The sequence below is a fragment of the Kogia breviceps genome, chromosome 12, assembly GCF_026419965.1.
Source record: "Kogia breviceps isolate mKogBre1 chromosome 12, mKogBre1 haplotype 1, whole genome shotgun sequence".
Taxonomy (NCBI): domain Eukaryota; kingdom Metazoa; phylum Chordata; class Mammalia; order Artiodactyla; family Physeteridae; genus Kogia; species Kogia breviceps.
The window spans coordinates 39,157,789-39,183,272 of NC_081321.1; the positions used below are offsets into that span (position 1 = coordinate 39,157,789).

The 25,484-nt window shown below is 38.0% G+C and overlaps 1 protein-coding gene and 1 pseudogene across 3 annotated transcripts in view; one reads left to right on the forward strand and one right to left on the reverse strand.

Moving 5' to 3' along the window:
• Positions 1–25,484, forward strand: part of SPATS2 (spermatogenesis associated serine rich 2) — a 120,228-nt gene that overhangs the window by 42,483 nt on the left and 52,261 nt on the right. For all 3 annotated transcript variants that reach the window (XM_059080608.2, XM_067009260.1, XM_059080609.2), the window contains exon 2: positions 14,191–14,462. In XM_059080608.2, the coding sequence (XP_058936591.1) occupies positions 14,438–14,462 (25 nt within the window). In that variant the 5' untranslated portion in view covers positions 14,191–14,437. The remainder of the gene's footprint in view (positions 1–14,190; positions 14,463–25,484) is intronic.
• LOC131767229 (protein ripply3 pseudogene) lies at positions 4,282–12,268 on the reverse strand (annotated as a pseudogene).

The following is a 25,484-nucleotide window of genomic DNA, read 5'->3' on the forward strand; positions in this document are numbered from 1 at the left end:
AATAGATCAGAGACGAGAGTCTTTTCATTATGAGAGAATTTAAAATTTTAACCTCAGTTACTTTTAGAGATAGTTACTATTTACATTTTCTATTTTTTGCCTGTGTTTGGTAACGTGTTTTTTAAGAAATTTGTTACCTACGTTTTCAAATGTATTGAAATAAGGTTGTCTCTATTTTTGTCTTGTATTTTAATGTCTGTAAGAGCTATACTTTTTAAAAAAAATTCCTGCTATTGATAATATTGATATTTGTGCTTTCGTGCTTTTTTTTTCTTTTTCCCTTCTTCTTTTAGGAGTTTCTTGCTGGGTCAAGCAATCAATTATTTCTTTCATAATTTTTTTTCTTATTGCATTAAAATTTTTTTAAATCATGGTAAAATACACATAACATAAAATTAACCATTTTAACCATTTTAAAGTATACAGTTTAGTGATGTTAAGTACATTCACATTGTTGTACAACTATCACTACCATTCATCTCCAGAACTTTTTCATCTCCCCAAATTGAAACTCTGTCCCATTAAACAATAATTCCTCATTCTCCTACCCCACAGCACCTGACAACTTTGTCTCTATGAATTTGACTACTCTAAGTACCTCATATAAGTAGAATCATATGGTATTTGTCTTTTTTGTGACTGGCTTATTTCACTAAGCATAATGTCCTCAAGGTTTATCCATATTTTAGTATGTGTCAAGTATTGACACATAGTAATTTATCTTAAATACTTATTAATTAATCAGTTAATAATTTTTTCAAGTTAGAAGGTGTATTGGAAATCACTTTTTCTATATGCATGAAATTTCCCTTTATGGATTAGAATCAGTGAATATAGCTCTTAATTGCCTTATTTTGTTTTTGCCTAATAGCTGCCTCCATTCCCTTGTGCTGTTTGTGCATCTGTGCTTTGGGGAGATGGGAGGAATGGAGTTTATATGTGTGTGGAGGGGGTGAGGATTAAATGATCAGTATTGTTTAAAACCATTATTGAAGAATTTATACAGCTGAGGATAATCTGGCTTGATTGGGCTTGGGTTACAAGCCACCTGCATGAGAAGGAGGGTACAGACAACTCACCTCTCAGCTAGCAGTGAAATAGGAAAAGACAAACTTGTATGTATTCCTGCTCTACTCCTTTTGAGCCCCCTCTACTCCCACACTTACAGCTGCCACTGATGACTAATGTTAAGCAATTTGGAGGGTCCTGTGTCTTTTAATAGTAGTAAGAGGAGTTGTGCTATCACATGGTTTCTGATTTTCCACTTAGAATGTATTTTAAATTTCCAGAAATTCTATTTTATTCCAATTTCCAATTCTGTGTTGTTCCAATTCAAGGTTTATTATTTTTTTTCTTTTTTTTTCTCTTTTTATTGAAGAGAGGGGGAGAGAGGGGGAGAGGGGGGAGAGGGGAAAGAGAGAGAGGGGAGAGAGAGAGGGGGGAGAGGCGGGGAGAGAGGGGGGGAGAGGGGGGAAGAAAGGGGGGAGGGGGAGAGAGGGAGGGAGAGAGGGGAGAGAGAGGCGGGAGAGAGGGGGGAGAGAGGGGAACAAGCCTCACACCTCAAACTTGCCTCTCCAAAGTTTATATTTTTAAAAAGGAATTTATTGGTTTTTCTAAATGAAAATTCCATTTTCCAAAATAAAATTTGTGGTGATACAGACCTTATAATTATGGGAGTTTTGGGGTTAGAATGACATATGGATTGGAAAGTTAGTGCCAATGAATAAAGACTTTGTTGAGAAAACAGACTTATGGAAATGTTTCACATTCACCTTTTTGACCTAAGGAAATCATCTCCTTTGTTCTTAATTATTTTTTAGAATATATCATTGCATTACTTTGGGTCTCCGTTTTCTTTTTTTTCTTCTCCTTTTTCATATTCCTTTATAAAGCTAATGAGAATAATTATTGGCAAACTGATGATATTGTGGAATAAGAACTCTTGGTTACTTTCTCATAACCAAAACCTTTAAAAGTCAGGAAAAATATTTTTATTTGGAACTCCCCATTTTCTTGTTTTTGTTTATTCTGCAGGTCTAGAAGTTAGTGTCTGTAGGTTCTTACTGACACATTTCTTGAACCCGTTGATTGGATTTCTAAGTTGAAACATGTTATTTAGGTTAAACTGAGGGTTTTCAGCTTCGGTTTAATTTACTAGGAAGGGATCTTTTTTAAAAAAAGTATTACAATTTTTTTGAATAGTTAAGATGCTTGTATGGTTCCAATGCCAAAATAGAAAAAGGCTGATTGAAAAGTCTTTCTTACCCTAGTTTCCTATTTTTTCAGTTTCCATTCCTCAACGGATCATCACTGTTGCTAGTCCTTTCATTTTCCCTGGTTCTATTCATAGGTACATTTTGTAACAATCTATTTTCAATTTAAAATAACTATAAGTACCTTTGTGTACAGCCCAGTTTACCTTTTATTTGCTAGTGTTGTCAGGTCCTTATAATGCATGCCAGTGTGAAAAGTTACTTGGATCATTGATCCAAAGTTTGGATCAATGATCCAAAGTTACTTGGGATCATTCTGATTTCCTAATTGTACATCATCTAAATTTGATGGAGTTGCCATTCTAAAGCTCTAACTGTACCTGAAATTATGACCTACTGCTAGTAACCCATAGTCTTGGTAAAGTTCCCATTGGTTTTTGTTAAATAACTTGTATAATTTATGATTCTTAAAACCTTTTAGTTTTAGGAGACACATCTTTCATTGCAGTTGATATCAGCCAATGTTTATTGACTGGTTGTCAATAAGTGTCAGGCATTCTTTTAAGTGCTACATCTGTATAAACTCATTTAAACCATATAACAGTCCTGTGAGGAAGATGCTAGCATTATTTGCATCTTACAGATAAAGAAATGGAGACACAGAGAAGGTAAGTAGCTTGTTTGTAGTCATTTAGATAGGAGACGGTGGAGCTGGGATGGGAACCCAGGCAGTCTGGCTTTTAAGCCCTCACTTATCCACTCGCTATACTGCATCTATACTAAGGCTATATATTCAACCTCAGTGGAGCATGTGCTTTGGCTTGGATTTCCATGAGTAGTGATGGATTTATGCTAATCCATCCACGTTTAACATTTTTCATCTCTTTTTCTTTTTTTTCCAAATCAGTATATTCCTGAAAATTAAGAAAAAAATTAAAATATGTTATTTAAATTTACCATCTTAGCCATTTTTAAATGTACAGGTCAGTAGTGTTAAGTATATTTACATAGTTGTTGAACAGATCTCTAGAAATTTTTTGTCTTGTAAAATGGAAAATTTCTGCAGGCATCCCTTCGTTTTATTGCACTTTGCTTTTTGTACTTGCAGATATTGCATTTTTTATAAATTGAAGGTTCGTGGCAAGCCTGCATTAAGCAAATCTTTCAATGCCATTTTTCCAGCAACATTGCTCACTTTTGTGTCTCTGTGTCACATTGTGAGAATTCTCCCAATATTTCAGACATTTTCATTTTTACTGTATTTGGGTTTTTTTTGTCTCTCAAAATATTTATTTCAAGTAGAAACTGGGAAGACAACCAAATGTAAAATAGTTAAGTAAAAAACCTTGACGAATATACTCATTTGGTCATCAAAATATCAAAAGCTGAAAATAATATTACATTATGTACCAGAATTGAAAACAATGTTATTCTATTCAAGTAATAAGCCCAAAGCAGTCCCCAACTAAGAGTTAAAGCTTGTCTCTCTATTCATACACACAGCCCTTAGACAAGAATCATATGTTTTTATCCAGAATGGTCCCTCCACCCAAATCCTTGTCTTTTTATTTTTGTTACTTTTATGGAAATTATTCAGTGTGTTTGTGTGTTTTTCATAAATAAATTTTTTAAAATCAGAATGCCACTAAGCAACCACATCAACCTTGGACAATATCTGAATCGTTTTTACAAATGTGGAAGTAGCCAAATAAAGGGTCTCAGGTTAAGTGAGAGGCGTGGGTGAGTTATTAATCGATATGGACTAATTTGTGGTTTGATCAGCACAGTGACATTGCTGAACGTGCTTTGAAAGTTGGCCCCACCTGATAACAACCCATGTGGACACAAACCTCTTGGTCCTAGAATCCTTTCTCAAAGGTATAAATGAGGCACAAAGAATCACTAGTAGAAGGGTGAGTAAAAGCTGAGTCTTCGCCAGAGTGGGGTGCTGGCCAGAGAGTCAAGTCCTTGTATACCCAGTTGAAAGGCAAAGTGTCCTGGCAAGGCTGTCCCCAAGGGCTGTCCCGCAGGGCACATGTGAGGTGGGTCTGGGGTGGGAGAGACAGACTTATTGGGATGAAGGGCACCCAGCATCCTCCAGAGAGTCAGGGTTGGGGAGCAAACCCTTACCACCAAGGCCACTGCGGACTCCGGGTTGCCGTCCTGGGTTTGTCAGTCGGTCTCTGCCCTTTCCTCCCGGGCTGTCTTCTGCCTCCTGGCACTGAAGGTCAGAGGGCTGGGTTTCTTCTTCCTGCTCCTCATCTGAGTCTGACTCATCACTGTAGAGGTGAATGGTGGCTTGCACAGGGAAACTGGCCAGCACCTTCTCCCCGGAACTCTGCAGATACTCTTGATGCTTAGAAAGAGGTAAATAAAGTCTTACAGGATGCTGAAACCCAAAGGCCCCCCTTTGATCCAAAGGTTTGTTGGTCACCTCCAGGCTCAAGCTTAACAGTATTTGATAAGCTCCTCTTCCTCTTACTGTTGTCATGATGTCCCAAGCACTGTGACTTTCCAAAATGGAAAGATGAGTCGGACACAGTCCCCCAGTTCATGCATTTTAAATCTCGCTTCCAGTTCTTGTGGGCTCAGCATCCTGGGGGGTCAGGATCCAACGTCTCCATGGTGTTTGGCTCTTGGGCCCTCGAGGTGGCGGTGGTCCCCGGGAACCGTCCCCGGGGCAGTGACAGACGCGTCCCCGCGCCTCCTGGGCTCCAGCTGCCACCTCAGGTCTGATGGTGCCCTCGGAGCCCGCGCACCTCCAGCGGCGTGCACGACCGGCCGTACCTTTAACCAGTCTGGCGAGGGCGCTCACCCTACTGTATTTGTTATGGTGATCTGTGATCAGTGATTTTTTTTTTTTTTTTCTTTTCTTTTTTTGCGGTACGCGGGCCTCTCACTGCTGTGGCCTCTCCCCTTGCGGAGCACAGGCTCCGGACGCGCAGGCTAGCGGCCATGGCTCACGGGCCCAGCTGCTCCGCGGCATGTGGGATCTTCCCGGACCGGGGCACGAACGCGCGTCCCCTGCATCGGCAGGCTGACTCTCAACCACTGCGCCACCAGGGAAGCCCGTGATCAGTGATTTTTGATGTTGTGACTGTAATTGTTTTGGAGCTCCACAAACCACGCCCATATGGGAGGCAGATTTAATGGATAAATGTTGTGTGTGTTCTCACTGCTCCACCAACTGGCCATTCCCCTGTCTCTCTCCCTCTCTTCAGGCCTCCCTATTCCCTGAGACACAACAGTACTGAAATTATAGGCACATTTTGTTTTATTGTGTTCTACTTTATTACACTTCGCAGATAATTGCTTTTTTTTTTTTTTAACAAATTGAAGGTTTGTGGCAATCTTGCATTATCAGATGATGGTTAACATTCTTTGAGCAATAAAGTATTTTTAAATTAAGGTATGTACATTTTTTTACACATAATGCTGTTGGACACTTAATAGACGACAGTATAGTGTAAACATAACTTTTATATGCACTGGGAAACCAAAAAAATTTCTGTGACTTGCTTTATTGCGATGTTCACTTTATTGCGGTGGTCTGGAACTGAACCTGGAGTATCTCCAAAGTATGCCTGTACCTATGAAATCACAATATCTCATTTCCCTCTCCCTACAGCCCCTGGCATCCACCATTCTACTTTCTGTTTCTATGAATTTCACTACTTTAGATATCTCATGTAAGTGGAATCTTAACAATATTTTTCTTTTCTATGACTGAAACTTCATTTAACATAATGTCCTCAGGGTTCATTTACATCGTGGCACGTATCAAGATTTCCTTTTTAAAGGCCAAATAATATTCCATTGTATGTATATGCCACATATTGTTTATCCAGTCATCCATCAATGAACATTTGGGTTGTTTCCACCTCTTGTCTATTATATTGATAAATAGTGCTATGGTGAACATGGATGTGCAAATATTTCTTTGACATCCTGCTTTCATTTCTTTTGGATATATACCCAGAAGTGGGATTGCTGCATCTTATGGTAGTTCTATTTTTAAATTTTGAGGAAGCTTCATATTATTTTCTATAGTGGCTGACCATTTTATATTCCCACCAATAGTGCACAAGGGTTCCAATTTCTCCACATCCTCAGCAACACTTATTTTCTGGGGATTTTGTGTGTGTGTGTGTGTGTGTGTGTGTGTGTGTGTGTGTGTTTGTTGGTTTTGGTAACAGCCATCCTAATGGGTATGAGATGATATCTCATTGTGGTTTTGATTTGTGTTTCTCTAATGATGAGTGATGTTAAGCATCTTTTCATGTGTTTTTTGGCCGTTTGCATATCTCCTTTGGAGAATGTCTGTTCAAGTTCTTTGCCCTTTTTTTTTTTTTTTTTTTTTTTTTTGTGGTACGCGGGCCTCTCACTGTTGTGGCCTCTCCCGTTGCGGAGCACAGGCTCCGGACGCGCAGGCTCATCGGCCATGGCTCACAGGCCCAGCCGCTCCGCCGCATGTGGGATCTTTCCGGACCGGGGCACGAACACGTGTCCCCTGCATTGGCAGGCGGATTCTCAACCACTGCGCCACCAGGGAAGCCCCTTTTGCGCGTTTTTAAGTTGGTCATTTATTTTTCTGTTGTTAAGTTGTAGGGGTTCTTTATATCTACTGGATATTAACCTCTTATCAGATATATGATTTAAAATATTTTCTCCCATTCCATAGATTGCTTTTTCACTCTGTTGATTATTTCCTTTGATGTACAGAAGTTTTTAATTTTCACATGGTCCTATTTGTCTATTTTTGCTTTTTTAACTGTGCTTTTGGTGTCATATTCAAGAAATCATTGCCAAACTCAATGCCATGAAGGTTTTCCTCTGTGTTTTCTTCTAGGAGTTTTAGATCTTATGTTTAGGTCTTTAATCCATTTTGAGTTGGCTTTTGTATATGGTGTAAGTGATGGGTCCAGCTTCATTCTTTTGCATGTAGATATCCAGTTTTCCAAACATATTTGTTGGAGAGACTATTCTTTCCCCATTGAGTGGTCTTGGTGCCTTTGTTAAAAATTATTTGACCATACATGTGACAGTTTATTTCTGGGCTCTGTATTCTATTCCATTCATCTAAATGTCAGTCTTTATGCCAATACCATACTGCTTTGTTTTTTTATTTTATTTTTTGGCCGCATTGGATCGTCATTTGCTGCATGCGGGCTTTCTCTAGTTATGGCAAGTGGGGGCTACTCTTTGTTGCGGCACCCAGGCTTCTCATTGTGGTGGCTTCTCTTGTTGTGGAGCACGAGCTTTAGGTGCGCGGGCTTCAGTAGTTGTGGCCCGCAGGCTTAGTTGCTCTGAGACATGTGGGATCTTCCCGGACCAGAGATCGAACCCGTGTCCCCTGCATTGTCAGGTGGATTCTTAACCACTGCGCCACCAGGTTAAGTCCCCAAAGTCTACTTTAGATTAGTACTAGTTTAATTCTATAAGATAGCTTGTCTTTCCCCCTCCTTTGTGCAGTTATTGTCATATATATCATCTATATTTGTTATAAACCCAACAATACAGTGTTGTTATTACTGCTTTATACAATCTTGTCTTTTAAATAATTTAAGAGAATGATTTTTTAATTCTTTTTTTATTGGAGTATAGTTGCTTTACAGTATTGTGTTAGTTTATACTGTACAGCAAAGTGAACCAGCTATACGTGTGTGTGTATATATATATATATATATATATATATATATATATATATATATATGCCCTCTTTTTTGGATTTCCTTCTCATTTAGGTCACCACTGAGCATTGAGTAGAGTTCCCTGTGCTGTATACAGTAGGTCCTCATTACTTATCTATTTTATACATACTATCAATAGTCTCAATTTCCCAATTCATCCAACCCCCCGCCCCCACTTGCCCCTTGGTATCCATATGTTTGTTCTCTACGTCTGGGTCTCTATTTCTGCTTTGTAATTAAGATCATCTATACCAGTTTTTTTCAGATTCCACATATATGCGTTAATATACGACATTTGTTTTTCTCTTTCTGACTTCACTCTGTATGAGAATAACATTTTTAAAACACATTCTTTTATATTTACCCATATATTTACTTTTTCCAGTGCTCTTCATTTCTTTGTGTAGATTCAAGCTACCAGCTGGTGTCAGTGGATTCTCTAAGTTATTGGGGATGTCTTTATTTCACCTTCATTTTTGAAAGACAGTTTAGCTATCTGGATACAGAATTCTTGCTTGACAGTATTTCCTTTCAGCATTTTGAATATGTCATCTTGCTGCCTTCTAGCCTCCCTTGTTTCTGATGAAAAGTTAGCCACTAGTTATATCTTTGCTTCCCTGTAAATGATGGGTTGTTTTTTTCTTACTACTCCCAAGATTTTCTGTTTGGGGCTTTTTCATCAATTTTACTACATGTCTAGGTACAGATTTCTATGTTTTTGTAGTTGTGGTTCATTGAGCTTCTTAATGTGTAGATTAATTTCAAAAATCAGTTTGTATTGTTTTTGGTCACATTCTATCCTTTCTCTCCACTTCTTCTGGGACTCCTAATTCGTGTTTGTTGGTACACTTGTTCCACAGGTTTTTAAGGCTCTGTTTGTTTTTCTTTATTCTTTTCTCTCTCTTTAGATTAGATAATTTCTGTTGCTCTTTCTTCAGGTTTATTTTTTATTCTGCTCTAGTATTCAACTCTAGAGTTCCATTTGTCTCTTTTTTTATGATTTCTGTCTTTTTGTTGAGATTTTCTATCTGTTTAAGGCATTGTTCATATAATTTTCTTTAGTCTTTTAAAGCACTTTGAAATCTGTGTTTGCTAAGACTGGCATTGAGCCTACACAGGGATGTTTGCAATCACATGGGGTTTTTTTTCCCTTCTCAGTTTGGGTCACACTTTCTTGCATCTTTACATCTCATAAATTTTGTTGAAACTGTGGACATTTTATATAACATGTTGTAGCAATGTTGGATTCTTATTTTTTTCCCTTTTGAGGGTTGTTGTTGCTTTGTTATTGTTGTTGTTTTTAAAGTAACTTGCCTGGACTCAATCTGTAGAATTTTTCTCCTTGGTGTGTGACTGCTGACATCTGCTCAGTTTTGTTTTTGTTTTTTTAATTTCTATTTTAATTTTTTTGTTTTTGTTTTTGTTTTTGTTTTGTTTTTTGTGGTACGCGGGCCTCTCACTGTTGTGGCCTCTCCCATTGCGGGGCACAGGCTCCGGACGCACAGGCTCAGCGGCCATGGCTCACAGGCCCAGCCGCTCCGCGGCATGTGGGATCTTCCCGGACCAGGGCACGAACCCGTGTACCCTACATCGGCAGGCGGATTCTCAACCACTGCGCCACCAGGGAAGCCCTCTATTTTAATTTTTAAGTTTGGCTTCCTGGAGTGACACCTGTATCTGCATTGCTTAGTGGTCAGTTAATGATTGGTCAAAGATTGTGCTAAACACCTTGAGCCAGTAAGGCTTCCTCTCTCTGCTGATCATTGTGTGTGTTGGGGAAGCTCCTTCAAAGTTCAGACAGTTTAAAAGTCTGCCCTAACTTTCACTTTCCACTGGGCCTTTTTGTGTCTTTTCTGCCTGTGTGTGCAGGCTCCTGGTGAACCCTTTCCAGTCTCTCCAGTGCAGATGTGTAGAGCATTTATCAAGGTCCCTTAAGTTTCATTTCCAGATTTCCTTTTTTAATTTCTGTCTAGTCTGCTGGTCCATTGCTTGCACTATGACAGCAGCCTCAGGCTAGCTGAGCCCTTGGTCTTGCTTTTTCATTTGCCACAACGAATGCAAACTCTTACTGACAATGCGGATAGGTGTGGGGTTTTTCTGTGCTTTGCTTTAAATCAAGTCAGCCCTCTCTGTCAGTGAATCGGCTGGTTTTCACGGCTTTCGCCACCTTGGTAGAACTACCTTTCCCACTGACCTCTGGGGATGGGAGTAGCTTTAGGCAATAATGCCACAGACTCTCTCTGTTCTTACCCCCAAGTTCAGTAGTTTCTCATGAATAACCACAGAGAAGGTAATATTTGAGAAAAGACCTGAAGGAGGTGAGGAAGTATTCCATGTAGATATCTAAGGGAAGAACATTCCTGGCAGAGGCAACACCTTAAGGGCCTTAAGGTGAGAACATATCTAAGTTATAAAAGGGACAGTAAGGAGGCCAGTGTGGCTGGTGTGGAGTACCTGAGAGGAAGAGTTGTAGGACGTGAGGTCAGAGAGATAAAGCGAGGATGGGGACAGGGTGTTAGAGCAGATAAGACCTTTTAGGCCACTCTAAGGGCTCTGGCTTTTACCTTGAATGAAATGGGGAGCTGCTGGAGGGCTTTGAACAGTGGAGTTGGGACATAATGTCTTATAATTTTAAAAGCAGCTATGTGAAATAGAAGCCAGATAGTGGCAGAATAGAAGGCCTAGGATGCCAGTTAGGAGACTATTACACTCTTGATTATAGCAATGCAGGTAAGAAATGATTGTGGCTTAGATAAGGGTGGTAACAAGTGGAGATGGTAAGAAGCGGTCCAGTCCTGGTGTATGCAAAAGGTAAAATAGATAGGATTTCTTTGATGGATTGGCAGTGGGGAGTGCATGATACTGGTCCCTTATTTTAAGGGAATTTTCCTGTATATTATCTGTGAATGTTTTTTCTGTTCCCTTTATTGAGTCCTATGTGTTTTGAGTTTATTATATTTATTCTAATTATCCTTAGATTGGATCATTTTTATGTTCTAATATTATCTTATAATTGCTTTAATATCTGTTTTTTTAAAAAAAATTCTGAAAGCCTTTTTCCACTCCATTCCTTCTGTTTTCTCTGTATCTCTTCTGTTTCTTGCTGTTTCTGACATCTTATTGAATCTTTAATTGTGGTGTTTTGTTTTTCAGGTTTTCTTCAGCTTTGCAGACATCTTTCTTTTCATTCTATTTATTCTTATTCATTCTTTCATTTATTTCCTAGCTCTTATTTTATTGTATATAAATTCTTTTTTAAAAATTTGTTTTATTTATTTATTTTTCTGGCTGCATTGGGACTTCATTGCTGTGCATGGGCTTTCTCTAGTTGCGGTGAGTGGGGACTACTCTTCGTTGCAGTGTGAGGGCTTCTCATTGTGGTGGCTTCTCTTGTTGTGGAGCACGGGCTGTAGGCGTGCGGGCTTCAGCAGTTGTGGCGTGAGGGCTCAGTAGTTGTGGCTCACAGGCTCTAGAGTGCAGGCTCAGTAGTTGTGGCACATGAACTTAGTTGCTCTGTAGCATGTGGGATCTTCCCGGACCAGGGCTCGAACCCATGTCCCTAGCATTGCCAGGAAGATTCTTAACCACTGCACCACCAGGGAAGCCCTGTATCTAAATTCTTTTTTGAAGTATTCAAATAAGTATTCAAGGGAGAATCTGCTTTTGGTTTTGTGGGATTAGATTGTTTTCCAGGTTGGGTTCTTCATCTGCTGCGTAGTAATTTCTTCTCTCTCATTGTCTTTCTTTTTTGTTATTGGAGATTTGATAGTTGCTGTGTCATTTTTATTGATCTTCTTTATGTTTTATGTGGAACAGTTCTGTTTATACCTTTTGTTTGACAGAGATCGTTGAAATATCCTTGATATGTTTCCCACCTAATTTGAGACCTATCCCCACCCAGTCTTGCTTATCGACTATGGTTAGTGGTTGATTGTTGCTTTCATCCTCTTTTCAAGCTAAGGGCATGAAGGTAGAGAAGAGCTTGCCATTGAAGAGTTTAATCATTTTTGGTGATTTGAATTCTGTCCTTTTTTCTAAAATCTCATAAAATTTACCACTTTATCCAGTGGTAAATTCCATGTATTAACATAAGCTTTGGCAGATTCTCCCAATGTGGCTTAATGCCCTGGAAGATGGCAAGCCCCAGAGGTTCAGCCTCCTTTTCCTGAGGTCCCATAGTGGTTTATAGAGTTGTTGTTTTTTTTCCCCCACACTGTGCAGCTTGTGGGATCTCAATTCCCCAATCAGTGATTGAACCTGGGCCCATGGCAGTGAAAGCATGGAGTCCTAACCACTGGACCACCAGGGAATTCCCTAAGAGGCTCTTATTCTTGATGGATTTTTTTTTTTTTTAAACTTACCCATGACTATCCCTTTCATTCTCCTTCCACATTGGAAAGTATTTCATTTAAGGTCACTCTCATTTCCTTCTTGGGTTGCATTTTTAAAAATGTTTATCCTATTAGGTATCCAGGTATAATAGTTCTATGATCCTCCTCATGTTTTCTTTACCCAGAAATCTTGCACCTGTATTTTGATTGATTGATTGATTATTTGGCTGCGTTGGGTCTTCGTTGTTGCACATAGGCTTTCTCTAGTTTCAGCAGGCGGGGGCTACTCTTGGTTGTGGTGTGTGGGCTTCTCACTGCGGTGGCTTCTCTTGTTGCGGAGCACAGGCTCTAGGCACATGGGCTTCAGTAGTTGGGGCATACAGGCTCAGTAGTTGTGGTTCGTGGGCTCTAGAGCTCAGGCTCCGTAGTTGTGGCGCGTGGACTCAGTTGCTCCGTGGGGTGTGGGATCTTCCCAGACCAGGGCTCGAACCCGTGTCCCCTGCATTGGCAGGTGGATTCTTAACCACTGCGCCACCAGGGAAGTCCCTGGACATGTATTTTTTTAATGTTCAGTAATATGGAAAAAAAAAGCATTTGTATCTTTGCAACTTGTAAAAGCTTTCTGTAGTATTGACTAACCCAAATTTTGATGTTTTAGTTTTCCTTATTAAATTAAATTCCCCTTATCCTCTCCCTTCCCCACTCACCCCCTGATTACCCCAAGTGTCTTGCAACTATATGTGAGCTGGGAAACCTGAGGAGTGGTTAGGTAAAGGAAATTCTAGAAGAAGAGAAAAGACCCTTGATTTGAATAGGAAGAGCAGGTGGTAAGAGAAATCTTAGGGAATGATAAGAAGTAATTATTTTAGTCTGTGAAGCAGAGATGGGGATAAGATTTTTTTAATATCTTTATTGGAGTATAATTGCTTTACAATGTTGTGTTAGTTTCTGCTGTACAACAAAGTGTATCAGCTATAAGTATACATATATCCCCATAGCCCTTCCCTCTTGCGTCTCCCTCCCATCCTCCCTATCCCACCCCTCTAGGTCGTCACAGAGCATCAAGCTGATCTCCTTGTGCTATGCGGCTGCTTCCCACTAGCCATCCATTTTACATTTGGTAGTGTATTTATGTCAGTGCTACTCTCGCACTTTGTCCCAGCTTCCCCTTCCCCCTTCCACGTCCTCAAGTGCATTCTCTACATCTGTGTCTTTATTCCTGCCCTGCCACTAGGTTCATCAGTACCGTTTTTTTAGACTCCATATATGTGTATTAGCATACAGTATTTGTTTTTCTCTTTCTGACTTACTTCACTCTATATGACAGACTCTAGGTCTATCCACCTATTACGTTCCTTTTTATGGACACTTAGGTTGGGGATAAGATTTTGAGTTAGATACAAGCTAAGAAGAATAAGAAAACATGCTTTCTGAACTAAGAAGATGGTTTGATTCTAAGATTAAAATTTCTTAAAGAGCAAAATATTGCTTTATTTTAAGGTTTACAGTGATTTCTTTTTTTTTTTTTTTTCTTTTCTTTTTTTGCGGTTCGCGGGCCTCTCACTATTGTGGCTTCTCCCGTTGCGGAGCACAAGCTTCGGACGCTCAGGCTCAGCGGCCATGGCTCACGGGCCCAGCCGCTCCGCGGCATGTGGGATCTTCCCGGACCGGGGCACGAACCCATGTCCCCTGCATCGGCAGGCGGATTCTCAACCACTAGGGAAGCCCGATTTCTTATTTTTTGAGAAACTTTTTTTTAAATTGAAGTATAGTTGATTTTAAATGTTGTGTTAATTAAAGTATTGCTTTTTATAACTATATTCTTTCTAGAGTACTTTCTTTTAATAACTAGTTTCATTTAGAAAAAGTATAAAGTAAAGCCTGTGGATATCTCTTAGAAATTTTGTACAGCTGTTACTGTAATAGTGAATATGTGTGTGTGTGTTTTCCCCCCAGAATCTCCCTGGAAAAAGAGACATGAATGTCTGCAATGATATTTCCTGACAAGAAGTTGATATGAGAGAAGAAAAGGAGATCAACAGCTAGTGAACAGAATTTCGAATAACCAGGATTTTTATATTTATCACCTCCAACTACAGCCTTCTGTTGCCTGTTTTTAAATCAGAGATCACTACAATCAGAACCAAGACAAGGCAAAAGGATACTTTTTCTTCTGTATTTTTTGAGATTAAAAAAACCTGAAATGTCTAGGAAACAAAACCAGAAAGGTAAGATTCCATGTGGGCATAAATTGTTAAAAGCATAGTTGTGGAGTAATGATCACCATTTCTATCTGTACATAGTTTTGAGTGTTTTGAGTGATGTTATGCTTTTCCTCACCTAGTGCAATACTATTGATAGTTATAACTTATCTTTCTGTCATGACTGCAATTAATTTTAGAAGAGTATGGAACATTCACAGCTTTATCTGTTGTGCCTTTAACTACCTAAGGATTTGTGGATATTAGATTATAGCTTTTTGTGTTACTAGTTTGGGAATTAATTTGTATAACAATTGCTTTTCTACTTTTATAAACTTATTAATATACTTTTAGGAAAGCCAAATGCATCTTGAAAGTGCACTTTTTGGAGAGTGAACGTATGTTTTAAGGGGTAGGAGATAACTTATTACAGGATATTCTGTATCCTGTGAGTTGATGTTTCTTCGGAGGCAGGAAATAAAGCAAGAGTAAATGCTTCTAGTCATCAATTCCTTCTTTAGCTTGCCTTCTGGGATTATGACTCTAGCTTTTTGTATAAAGTAAAATATAAGTTGCAAAGAGTCAAGAAATATCAAGAGTAGTTATAAGGAGGAAGGGACAACAAAGACTATGAAGTCACTTTTCCAGCTTTCCAAGAATAGCTGCAAAAATGTAAAGGGACAAATAGCACTAGAACTGTCACATATAACTGGAATATGTTTATTAAAAGAATGACCATAGCTATCCTGGATTTTTTCCCCTCACTCAATTTAATTTTCAATTTAAAGTTAATGTTCTTTAATTCAAAACAAAACCGTAGACCCAGGTCTCATGTGTTAAATATGAAGGAAATGCTTAAAAAAATTTTTTTTAAATTGAGTATAGTTTATTTACAATGTGTTAGTGTCAAGTTTACAGCAAAGTGATTCTGGTATATACAGACACACACACACACATGCATACCCACTATTCTTTTCCATTAGGTTATTATAAGATATTGAGTATAGTTCCCTGTGCTATAATTAGGTCCTGTTGTTTACCTGTTTTATAGGTATAGTAGTGTGTATCTGTTAATCCCAAACTCCTAATTTATCTCTCCCCACCACTATCCCCTTTGGTAACCATAAGTTAGTTTTCTACATATGTGAGTCTATTTCTGTTTTGTAAATAAGTTCATTGTATCATTTTTTTGGATTCTACATATAAGTGATATCATATGCTATTTGTCTTTCTCTGACTTACTTCACTTAGTATGATAATCTCTAGGTTCATCCATGTTGCTGCAAATGACATTATTTCATTCTTTTTGGCTGAGTAGTATTCCATTGTGTTTGTGTGTGTGTGTGTGTGTGTGTATCACATCTTTTTTATCCATTCATCTGTTGATGAACATTTAGGTTGAAGGAAATGCTTTTAAACTTAATTTTGACTGGCCAAATCAAAAATCTCATTATAAGAAAACAATATACCACAGCTGCTTATGGTTTTGAAAGCTGTAGTTTCATTGTATAGAAAACCTGTATAAAGAAAATCTGAGATCTAAGGAATGGTTAGATTACTAAAGAAGCTGAACTCTTCTGTGGAGTGAGATTTATCAACTGAAAAGTTTTTAAAATTTCATCTAAAAAGTTTAGCATTTAATTTTTCCTAAAAAAGTTAACTTCAGATTACTATGACCTTTTAAAAACTATAGAGTCTTTGTTTATTTCAGTCTGTGTTGTTCCAGAGCTATAAAAAAGTATCATTGCTTTCTATAACTGCTATCCAGTTGCTGTAAAATGAATATAAATTTTAGATCACATCATAGGCATTAAGTGCTAACAAATTTCGATTGAACATAGCCTAGATTTACACTTAGTTGAAACAAAAGAAAGCTTATATATTGTTAGGACTTTCTCTGAAACAAATATATACATATATATAACTGATATTTGAACCCCCCAAAATATAAAATACTTATAAAATTATATCTCATTTAATTCATTTATATATTTAAAATTTCATAGTTTTGGGTTTTATTAGTCCAAATAATTATACTGACTTTATCAGCTTAGTTAAAATACATTAAAAAGATAGATACTATGGTAGTTTCTGTTCTCTAGTGACAACTCATTTACTGTCATTTTGTAATGAGTTATGTTTTTATTCCATAGTAGACCATGTTTCCATATTTTCCTATATCAGTAATACTGGTAAATTTCTTATTTAATGAAATATTTAGTGGAGTTAAATTTGTATGGCTTAAATTAAGGTCAACTTCAGCTGCAGCTATTGATTGCTCCAAGCCTTTTAGCCAAGACCTAGCAGAAGTCAGATTAGTGCTTCTCAAAGTATGATCTGTGAACTAGAGAAATATTTTAAAATGGAGACTGTTTAGAAACTTTTTCTTTTTTGATGTGGACCATTTTTAAAGTCTTCATTGAATTTATTACGATATTACTTCTGTTTTGTGTTTTGTTTTTTTGGCCACGACGCATGTGGGATCCTACTTCCCCGACCAGGGATTGAACCAGCACCCCCTATATTGGAAGGTGAAGTCCCAACCACTGGACCCCCCCAGGGAAGCCCCTAGAAACTCTTTTATAGTGATTTTACAGTGCTGTAACATCCAAACCCTTTCAAAACAGTTTTATTGAGGTATAATTTAAATACTATAAAATTCATCAATTATAAATGGACAATGTTATTACTTTTAGTAAAAAAAAATTTTTGGCCTCGCCGTGAGGCTTACAGGATCTTAGTTCCCCTACCAGGGATTGAACCCAGGCCCTCGGCAGTGAAAACACTGAGTCCTAACCACTGGACTGCCAGGGAATATCCTGTTTTTAGTAAGTTTATGCAGTTGTGCAACCATCATCACAATCCTATTTTAAAACACCTTCCTCACCCTCAAAAGTTTACTCTTACCTGTTTACAATCAATTCCTTCTTTCAACCCCAGGCAAACACTGATCTACTTTCTGTGTCTTTAGTTTTGCCTTTTCTAGAGATTTCATATAAACAGGTTAATACAATATGGTTTTGTGTCTGGTTTCTTTCACTTAATGCAATGTTTTTGAGGTTCCTTAATGTTTTTTAATGTATCAGTAGCTTGCCCCTTTTTACTGCTGAGTAGCATTAAGGTATAAAAAGGAAAAACCCTGTTTTTTTTTACACTCTGCTACTCATGATGTTTGTATGACCAGAAGTGTGGATGTTCTTCCCACATTGACCAATTTTCTGATACCAGCTGGGTGTCCCTACAATCCAGTTCAGTTCTGACACTGTCTACTTGGAGTTAGCGTTGGATCCCACAGATTAAGGGCTCAGTCCCCCAAGACTGCTCCCACTTCAGACAACAATCATGAGTAGTGGATTCTCAAGTTATCCACCCCTCTGTCCAACTTGGCTACAAATGGGTGGTTTCCACGACCCCCTCCTCAGGTTCAGTAATTTGCTATAATGCTCACAGAACTCAGGGAAACACTTACTACTTTTACTGGTTTATATACATAAAAGAGAATGTGATAAAGAATACAGATGAACAGCCAGATGAAGAGGTATATAGGGTGAGGTCTGGAAGGGTCCCCAGTGCAGGAGCTTCTGTCTCCATGAAGTTGAGGTGTACTACCCTCCTAGCACATAGATGGGTTCACTAACCTGGAAGCTCTCTGAACCCCATACTTCAGAGATTTTTTTTTAAGGTTTTATCACATAAATGTGATTGAGTATTATTAACTCATCTCTAACTCCTCTCTTTTCCCTTACTCAACGGTTGGGGGTGGGGCTGAATCTTCCAAGCCTTAATTATGGCTTGATCTTTCTGGTGACCATGCCCCCATCCTGAAGCTGTCCAGGAACCCACCAAGTTGCTTCATTAGAACTAAAGACAGTCCTATCACCCAGGAAATTTCAAGGCATTTATGATTTCTTAGGAACTGGAGTCAGATACCAAATATTAGAACAAAAGATGCTCCTAGCAACCTTTATTGCTTGGGGAGTTACAAAGGTTTTAGGAGTACTTAGCCAGGAACTGAGGATGAAGACCAAAATATTTATTTCTTATTATACTACAATATCACACATTATATCACATTTTGTTTATCCATTTGCCAGTTGATTATTCATTTGGATTATTTCCAGTCTTGACTATTATGAATAATTATAAATTATGAACATTTGCTTACAAGTCTTTGTGTGGACATATGTTTTTGTTTCTCTTGGGGAAATACCTAGGAGCAGAATTGGTTAATTTTCAAAGAAGTTGCCATGCCAGACTGTTTTCCAAAGTGGCTGACCATTTTATAATCCCACCAGCAATAAATGTTGGTTTTGGATGCTTCATATCCTTGCCAACACTTGGTATGGTATCTTTTTTATTATAGCTGTTTTACTAGGTGTGTACTGATATTTCATTGTGGTTTTGATTTGTACTTCCTTAATGACTAATAATGTTGACTGTTTCTTCATGTGATTATTAGCCATTTGTGTATCTTTTTGGGTGAAATGTCTATTTAAATTCTTTATTCATTTTTACAAATTGGGTTGTAGGTCTTCTTCCCCCCCACAAATTTTTTTAAGTTGAGGTATAGTTGATTTATAATATTATATAAATTTCAGGTGTACAACATAGTGCTTCACAATTTTTAAAGGTTTTCCGACCACAACGCTATGAGACTAGATATCAATTACAGGAAAAGATCTGTAAAAAATACAAACGCATGGAGGCTAAACAATACACTACTTAATAACGAAGTGATCACTGAAGAAATCAAAGAGGAAATCAAAAAATACCTAGAAACAAATGACAATGGCGACACGACGACCCAAAACCTATGGGATACAGCAAAAGCAGTTCTAAGAGGGAAGTTTATAGCAATACAATCCTACCTTAAGAAACAGGAAACATTTCAAATAAACAATCTAACCTTGCACCTAAAGCAATTAGAGAAAGAAGAACAAAAAAACTTCAAATTTAGCAGAAGGAAAGAAATCATAAAGATCAGATCAGACATAAATGAAAAAGAAATGAAGGAAACGATAGCAAAGATCAATAAAACTAAAAGCTGGTTCTTTGAAAAGATAAACCAAATTGATAAACCATTAACCAGACTCATCAAGAAAAAAAGGAAGAAGACTCAAATCAATAGAATTAGAAATGAAAAAGGAGAAGTAACAACTGACACTGCAGAAATACAAAAGATTATTAGAGATTACTACAAGCAACTGTATGCCAATAAAATGGACAACCTGGAAGAAATGGACAAATTCTTAGAAATGCACAACCTGCCAAGACTGACCCAGGAAGAAATAGAAAATATGAACAGACCAATCACAAGCACTGAAATTGAAACTGTGATTAAAAATCTTCCAACAAACAAAAGCCCAGGACCAGATGGCTTCACAGGCGAATTCTATCAAACATTTAGAGAAGAGCTAACACCTATCCTTCTCAAACTCTTCCAAAAGATAGCAGAGGGAGGAACACTCCCAAACTCATTCTATGAGGCCACCATCACCCTGATACCAAAACCAGACAAAGACATCACAAAGAAATAAAACTACAGGCCAATATCACTGATGAACATAGATGCAAAAATCCTCAACAGAATACTAGCAAACAATCCAACAGCACATTAAAAGGATCATACACCATGATCAAGTGGGGTTTATTCCAAGAATGCAAGGATTCTTCAATATATGTGAATCAATCAACGTGATACACCATATCAACAAACTGAAGGAGAAAAACCATATGATCATCTCAATAGATGCAGAGAAAGCTTTTGACAAAATTCAACACCCATTTATGATAAAAGTCCTGCAGAAAGTAGGCATAGAGGGAACTTTCCTCAACATAATAAAGGCCATATATGACAAACCCACAGCCAACATCGTCCTCAATGGTGAAAAACTGAAACCATTTCCACTAAGATCAGGAACAAGACAAGGTTGCCCACTCTCACCACTCTTATTCAACATAGTTTTGGAAGTTCTAGCCACAGCAATCAGAGAAGAAAAAGAAGTAAAAGTAATCAAAATCGGAAAAGAAGTAAAGCTGTCACTGTTAGCAGATGACAAGATACTATACATAGAGAATCCGAAAGATGCTACCAGAAAACTACTAGAGCCAATCAATGAATTTGTTAAAGTAGCAGGATACAAAATTAATGCACAGAAATGTCTGGCATTCTTATACACTAATGATGAAAAATCTGAGAGTGAAATTAAGAAAACACTCCCATTTACCATTGCAACAAAAAGAATAAAATATCTAGGAATAAACCTACCTAAGGAGACAAAAGACCTGTATGCAGAAAATTATAAGACACTGATGAAAGAAATTAAAGATGATACAAATAGATGGAGAGATATACCATGTTCTTGGATTGGAAGAAACATTGTGAAAATGACTCTACTGCCTAAAGCAATCTACAGATTCAATGCAATCCCTATCAAAATATAATTGTAAGAATTTTTTATTCTGAATACAAGTCTATTATCAGGTACATGATTTGAAAATATATTTATATATTTTCCCAGTCTGTGATTTTTTTCATTTTCTTAATGGTGTCTTCCCACCGCTCCCTCCCCCACCACCACCCCCGCACCATGCGGCTTGTGGGATCTTAGTTCCCCGACGAGGGATCGAAGCCGGTCCCTTGGCAGTGAAAGCATAGAGTTCTAACTACTGGACTGCCAGGGAATTCCCAATGGTGTCTTTTTAAAAGTGAAAGTTTTAAATTTTGATAAAGCCCATTTATATTTTCTTAAAGTATAGTTTAATAAGTAAGGTGTAGAGTAAATCCTCCAACCTTTTTTCCCCCAAAGTTTTATTGGCCATCCTGGTTTCTTTATGTTTCCTTAGAAATTTAGAATCAGCTTGTCAATTCATACAAAAATATCTGCTTGGAATTTGATAGAGATTGCATTAATCAATAGATCAATTTGGGGGCTTCCCTGGTGGCGCAGTGGTTGAGAGTCCGCCTGCCGATGCAGGGGGCGCGGGTTCGTGCCCCGGTCCGGGAGGATCCCACGTGCCGCGGAGCGGCTGGACCCGTGAGCCACGGCCGCTGAGCTTGCGCGTCCGGAGCCTGTGCTCCGCAGCGGGAGAGGCCACAGCAGTGAGAGGCCCGCATACTACAAAAAAAAAAAAAAAAAAAAAAGATCAATTTGTGGAGAATTGTTATCTTAACAATAGTGAGTCTTTCAATTCATGAATGTAGCATATCTCTACATTTATTTAGATATGACTTTCTCTCCGTAATGTTTTATAGATTTAAGTGCACAGACCTTGCAGTTCCTTTGTTTAGTTTATTCCTAAGTAATTCTTTTTTTTTGGTTGCACCAGGTCTTAGTTGCAGCCGGTAGGCTCCTTAGTTGTGGCACAGGAACTCTTAGTTGAGGCATGCATATGGTATCTAGTTCCCTGACCTGGGCTTGAACCCGTGTCCCCTGAATTGGACGTCGGATTCTTAACCACTGCACCACCAGGGAAGTTCTAGTAATTTATTCTTTTTGATGCTGTTGTGAATGGGACATTTGATTTTTGTTGTTGTTAAACTCACTTATTAGTTCAAGTAGTTTTTAGTAGATAACTTAGATTTTCAATATATAATGCTATGTCCTCTGTGAATAAAGTTCATTTTCCTCCTCTCTTCCTTTCTAGATGACTGTAATTTCTTTTTTCTTGCCTTTTGCATGTGCTTGAACTTCCAATAACGTTGTTGCAAAGAAGTGTGAGGGCAAGCATCTTTGCCTTGTTCTCACTCTTGAGGAGAAGCATTTAGTCTTTTACCATTAAGTATGATGTTACCTGTAGGTTTTTCCTAGATGCCCTTTATCAGTTTTGAAGAAGTTCCTCTCTCTTCTTACCTTGCACGTTGCTGAGTTTTTACATGAATGGGTATTGGGATTTTGTCAGATGTTTTTTATGCATCTATTTCAGTGGTTCTCAAACAGGGATGATTTTGCCGCCTAGAAGATATTTGGCAATGTCTGGAGACATTTTTAGTGGTCACAGCTTGGGGCTAGGGTTCTATTGGCATCTAGTGGATTTAGGTCCAGGATGCTGTAAACATTCTGCACTACACAGGACAGCTCCACATAACAAAGATGTGCTTGGCTTTATTTAAAGTGTCAATACTGCTGAAGCTGAGAAACTCTGGTCTATTGTTATGATCATGTGTTTTTGTCCTTTATTTATATAGAGCATTATATTAATTTTCATATGTTAAACCAATTCTGCATTCCTGGTATGAATACCACTTGGTCATTGTATGTATCTTTTTTTTATGTTACTGGTTTCTGTTTGCTAATACTTTGTCATAGATTTCTACACCTGTATTCATGAGCAATATTGGTCTGTAGTTTTCCATTCTTGTGATGTGTTTGTCTAGTATATGATTCGTTCTGGAGAATATGCTATGTGTGTTTTAAAAGAATGTGTATTGATTTGTTGTTGGGTGGAGTGTTCTATCTATGTCAGTTAGGTTGGGTGATCATGATGTTCAAGTCATCTATATCCTTACTAATTTTCTGTTTAGTTGTTCTGTCATTTACTAAGAGAAAAGTATAGAAATCTTCAGCTGTAATTGTTGAATTGTGTATTGTTCCTTTCTATTCTGTCAGTTTTTGATTCACATATTTTAGGACGCTGTTATTAAGTGTATATAGAAATTGTTATATTCTGCTGATGTATTGATTTTTTTATCATTACAAAATGTTCTTTTTTATCTCTAGTAGTAGTTAATTTTTTTTTTTTTTTTTTTTTTGTGGTACGCGGGCCTCTCACTGTTGTGGCCTCTCCCGCTGCGGAGCACAGGCTCCGGATGCACAGGCTCAGTGGCCATGGCTCACGGGCCCAGCCGCTCCGCGGCATGTGGGATCTTCCCGGACCGGGGCACGAACCCGTGTCCCCTGCATCGGCAGGCGGACACTCAACCACTGCGCCACCAGGGAAGCCCTCTAGTAATAGTTTTTATCTTTAAAGTTTTAGTTTTTCTGCTAGTAATATGGCTGTTCCAGCTCTCTTACAGTTACTGTTTGCAGGAAGTGTATTTTTCATCCTTTTACTTTCAATCTGTTTGTGTCTTGGAGTCTAAGGGGTGTCTCTTGTAGGCACCATATAGTTAGATCTTGCTTTTTATCTAGTCTAACAACTCTACTTTTTGATTATTTACTCCGTCACATTTAAAGTATTTATCAGTATGATTGGGTTTATGCCTGCCATCTGTTGTTTTCTATATGTCTCATTTTTATTCCTTTGTTACTCCTTTATTTCCTTCTTTTGTGTTAAACATATTTTTTAGTGTGTTTTAATTCCTCTGATTTTTTTTTTTTTTTGTCTACGTTGGGTCTTTGTTGCTGCACGCGGGCTTTCTCTAGTTGTGGTGAGTGGGGGCTACTCTTTGTTGTGGTGCGTGGGCTTCTCATTGCGGTGGCTTCTCTTATTGCGGAGCACGGGCTCCAGGCGTGCGGGCTTCCGTAGTTGCAGCACACAAGCTCGGTAGTTGTGGCACACGGGCCCTAGAGTGCAGGCTCAGTAGTTGTGACACATGGGCTTAGTTGCTCTGAGGCATGTGGGATCTTCCCAGACCAGGGATTGAACCTGTGTCCCCTGCATTGGCAGGTGGATTCTTAACCACTGTGCCACCAGGGAAGTCCCTCGAAGCAAGTTTTTGACATCATCTCAGGGAAGGACTTTTTAAATATAAAAATCACTAACCAAAAGAGAAAAGAATTAATGTCAATGTATTATTACATTAAAATTTAAAACTTCTATTTATCAAAAGGCACAGTCAAGAGAGTAAAAAGGCAAGTCACAGAGAAGAAATTTGCATCATGTTTAAATTATAGAAAACTACTACAGATCAATAAGAAAAAGACAATTCTCCCTCCAAAAACTGGGCAAGAGTAGGCATGTCAGGAAAGAGAGTATTAAAATGGCTAATAACATATATAAAGGCACCGAGTCTCTTTAGAAATGAATGAAATGCACATTGAAACCACAGTGAGATACTACTACTCTTGCACTAGAAGGGCTAAAATTAAAAAGAATAACAGTGCCAAGAGTGTGAGTATGTGGAGCAGTAGAAATTTTTAAAAGCTGCTAGTGGAAGTTTAAATTTGTGCAGTTACTTTGAAAAACTTTTTGATATTATGTGTTAAAACTGAAGATATGCATACCCTATGACTTAACTTCTGTTCCTGGGTATACTCAAGAGATATGCATTTCCAGGTATACCAAGAAACTTGTACAAGAATATTCAAAACAGTGTTGGTTGTATTGTCCCCAAACTGGAAGCAACCCACTTGTTCATCACTAGCAGAATAGATAAACAAACCATGGCATACTCATACAATGAAATATTTTTAGCAAAGAAAATGAACAAACTGCATTTACTTGCAAGAACACGCATGATCTTACAGTGTTGAGCAAAATAAGTCATGCACCAAAAATAAAATATGTACGGAATTATTCCTTTTAAAAGTAAAACTATACCATAATATTTAGTCAAATGTGGTTAGGGGGTGTCTTTTCTTCTATAAAGAAAAGAAGTTTGGAGCGTGGTTACCTTTGGCAGATGGGAGGAGATAATGATGAAGGGGGTCATAAGGAGGACTTCTGGGGTATTAGCGTTTTATTTCTTAACTGGGGTAATAGTATTTGGGTGTTTATTTTGTGGTAAATGATCAAGCTGTAATACTTTTATGTGTGTGTACACTGTAAATGCACATACACATAAAGTATTCCATTCTATAATTGTAATTTCATACATAATAATTCCATATATTTCACAATAAAAATTTTTTTAAAGACATTTCATTAAGGCAGAATGGGTTTAAACAAGTGTGCTATTTAGGTAGCATGTTTCTTACATTCACAAGCATAATGCTTAAAAGCTAGTGTCCACTTTGTGATAATTGTAACAACTATTTAGAAATAGAACTATTTATAATCAAAGTAGATTATTGATCCATAAGTCAGTTTAAGAAAGAAAAGCTGACAGATTTAATTCTTATTTGCATGAAGGTTAATGAATGAAGAGTGACAGACTTTGCGGTGCTG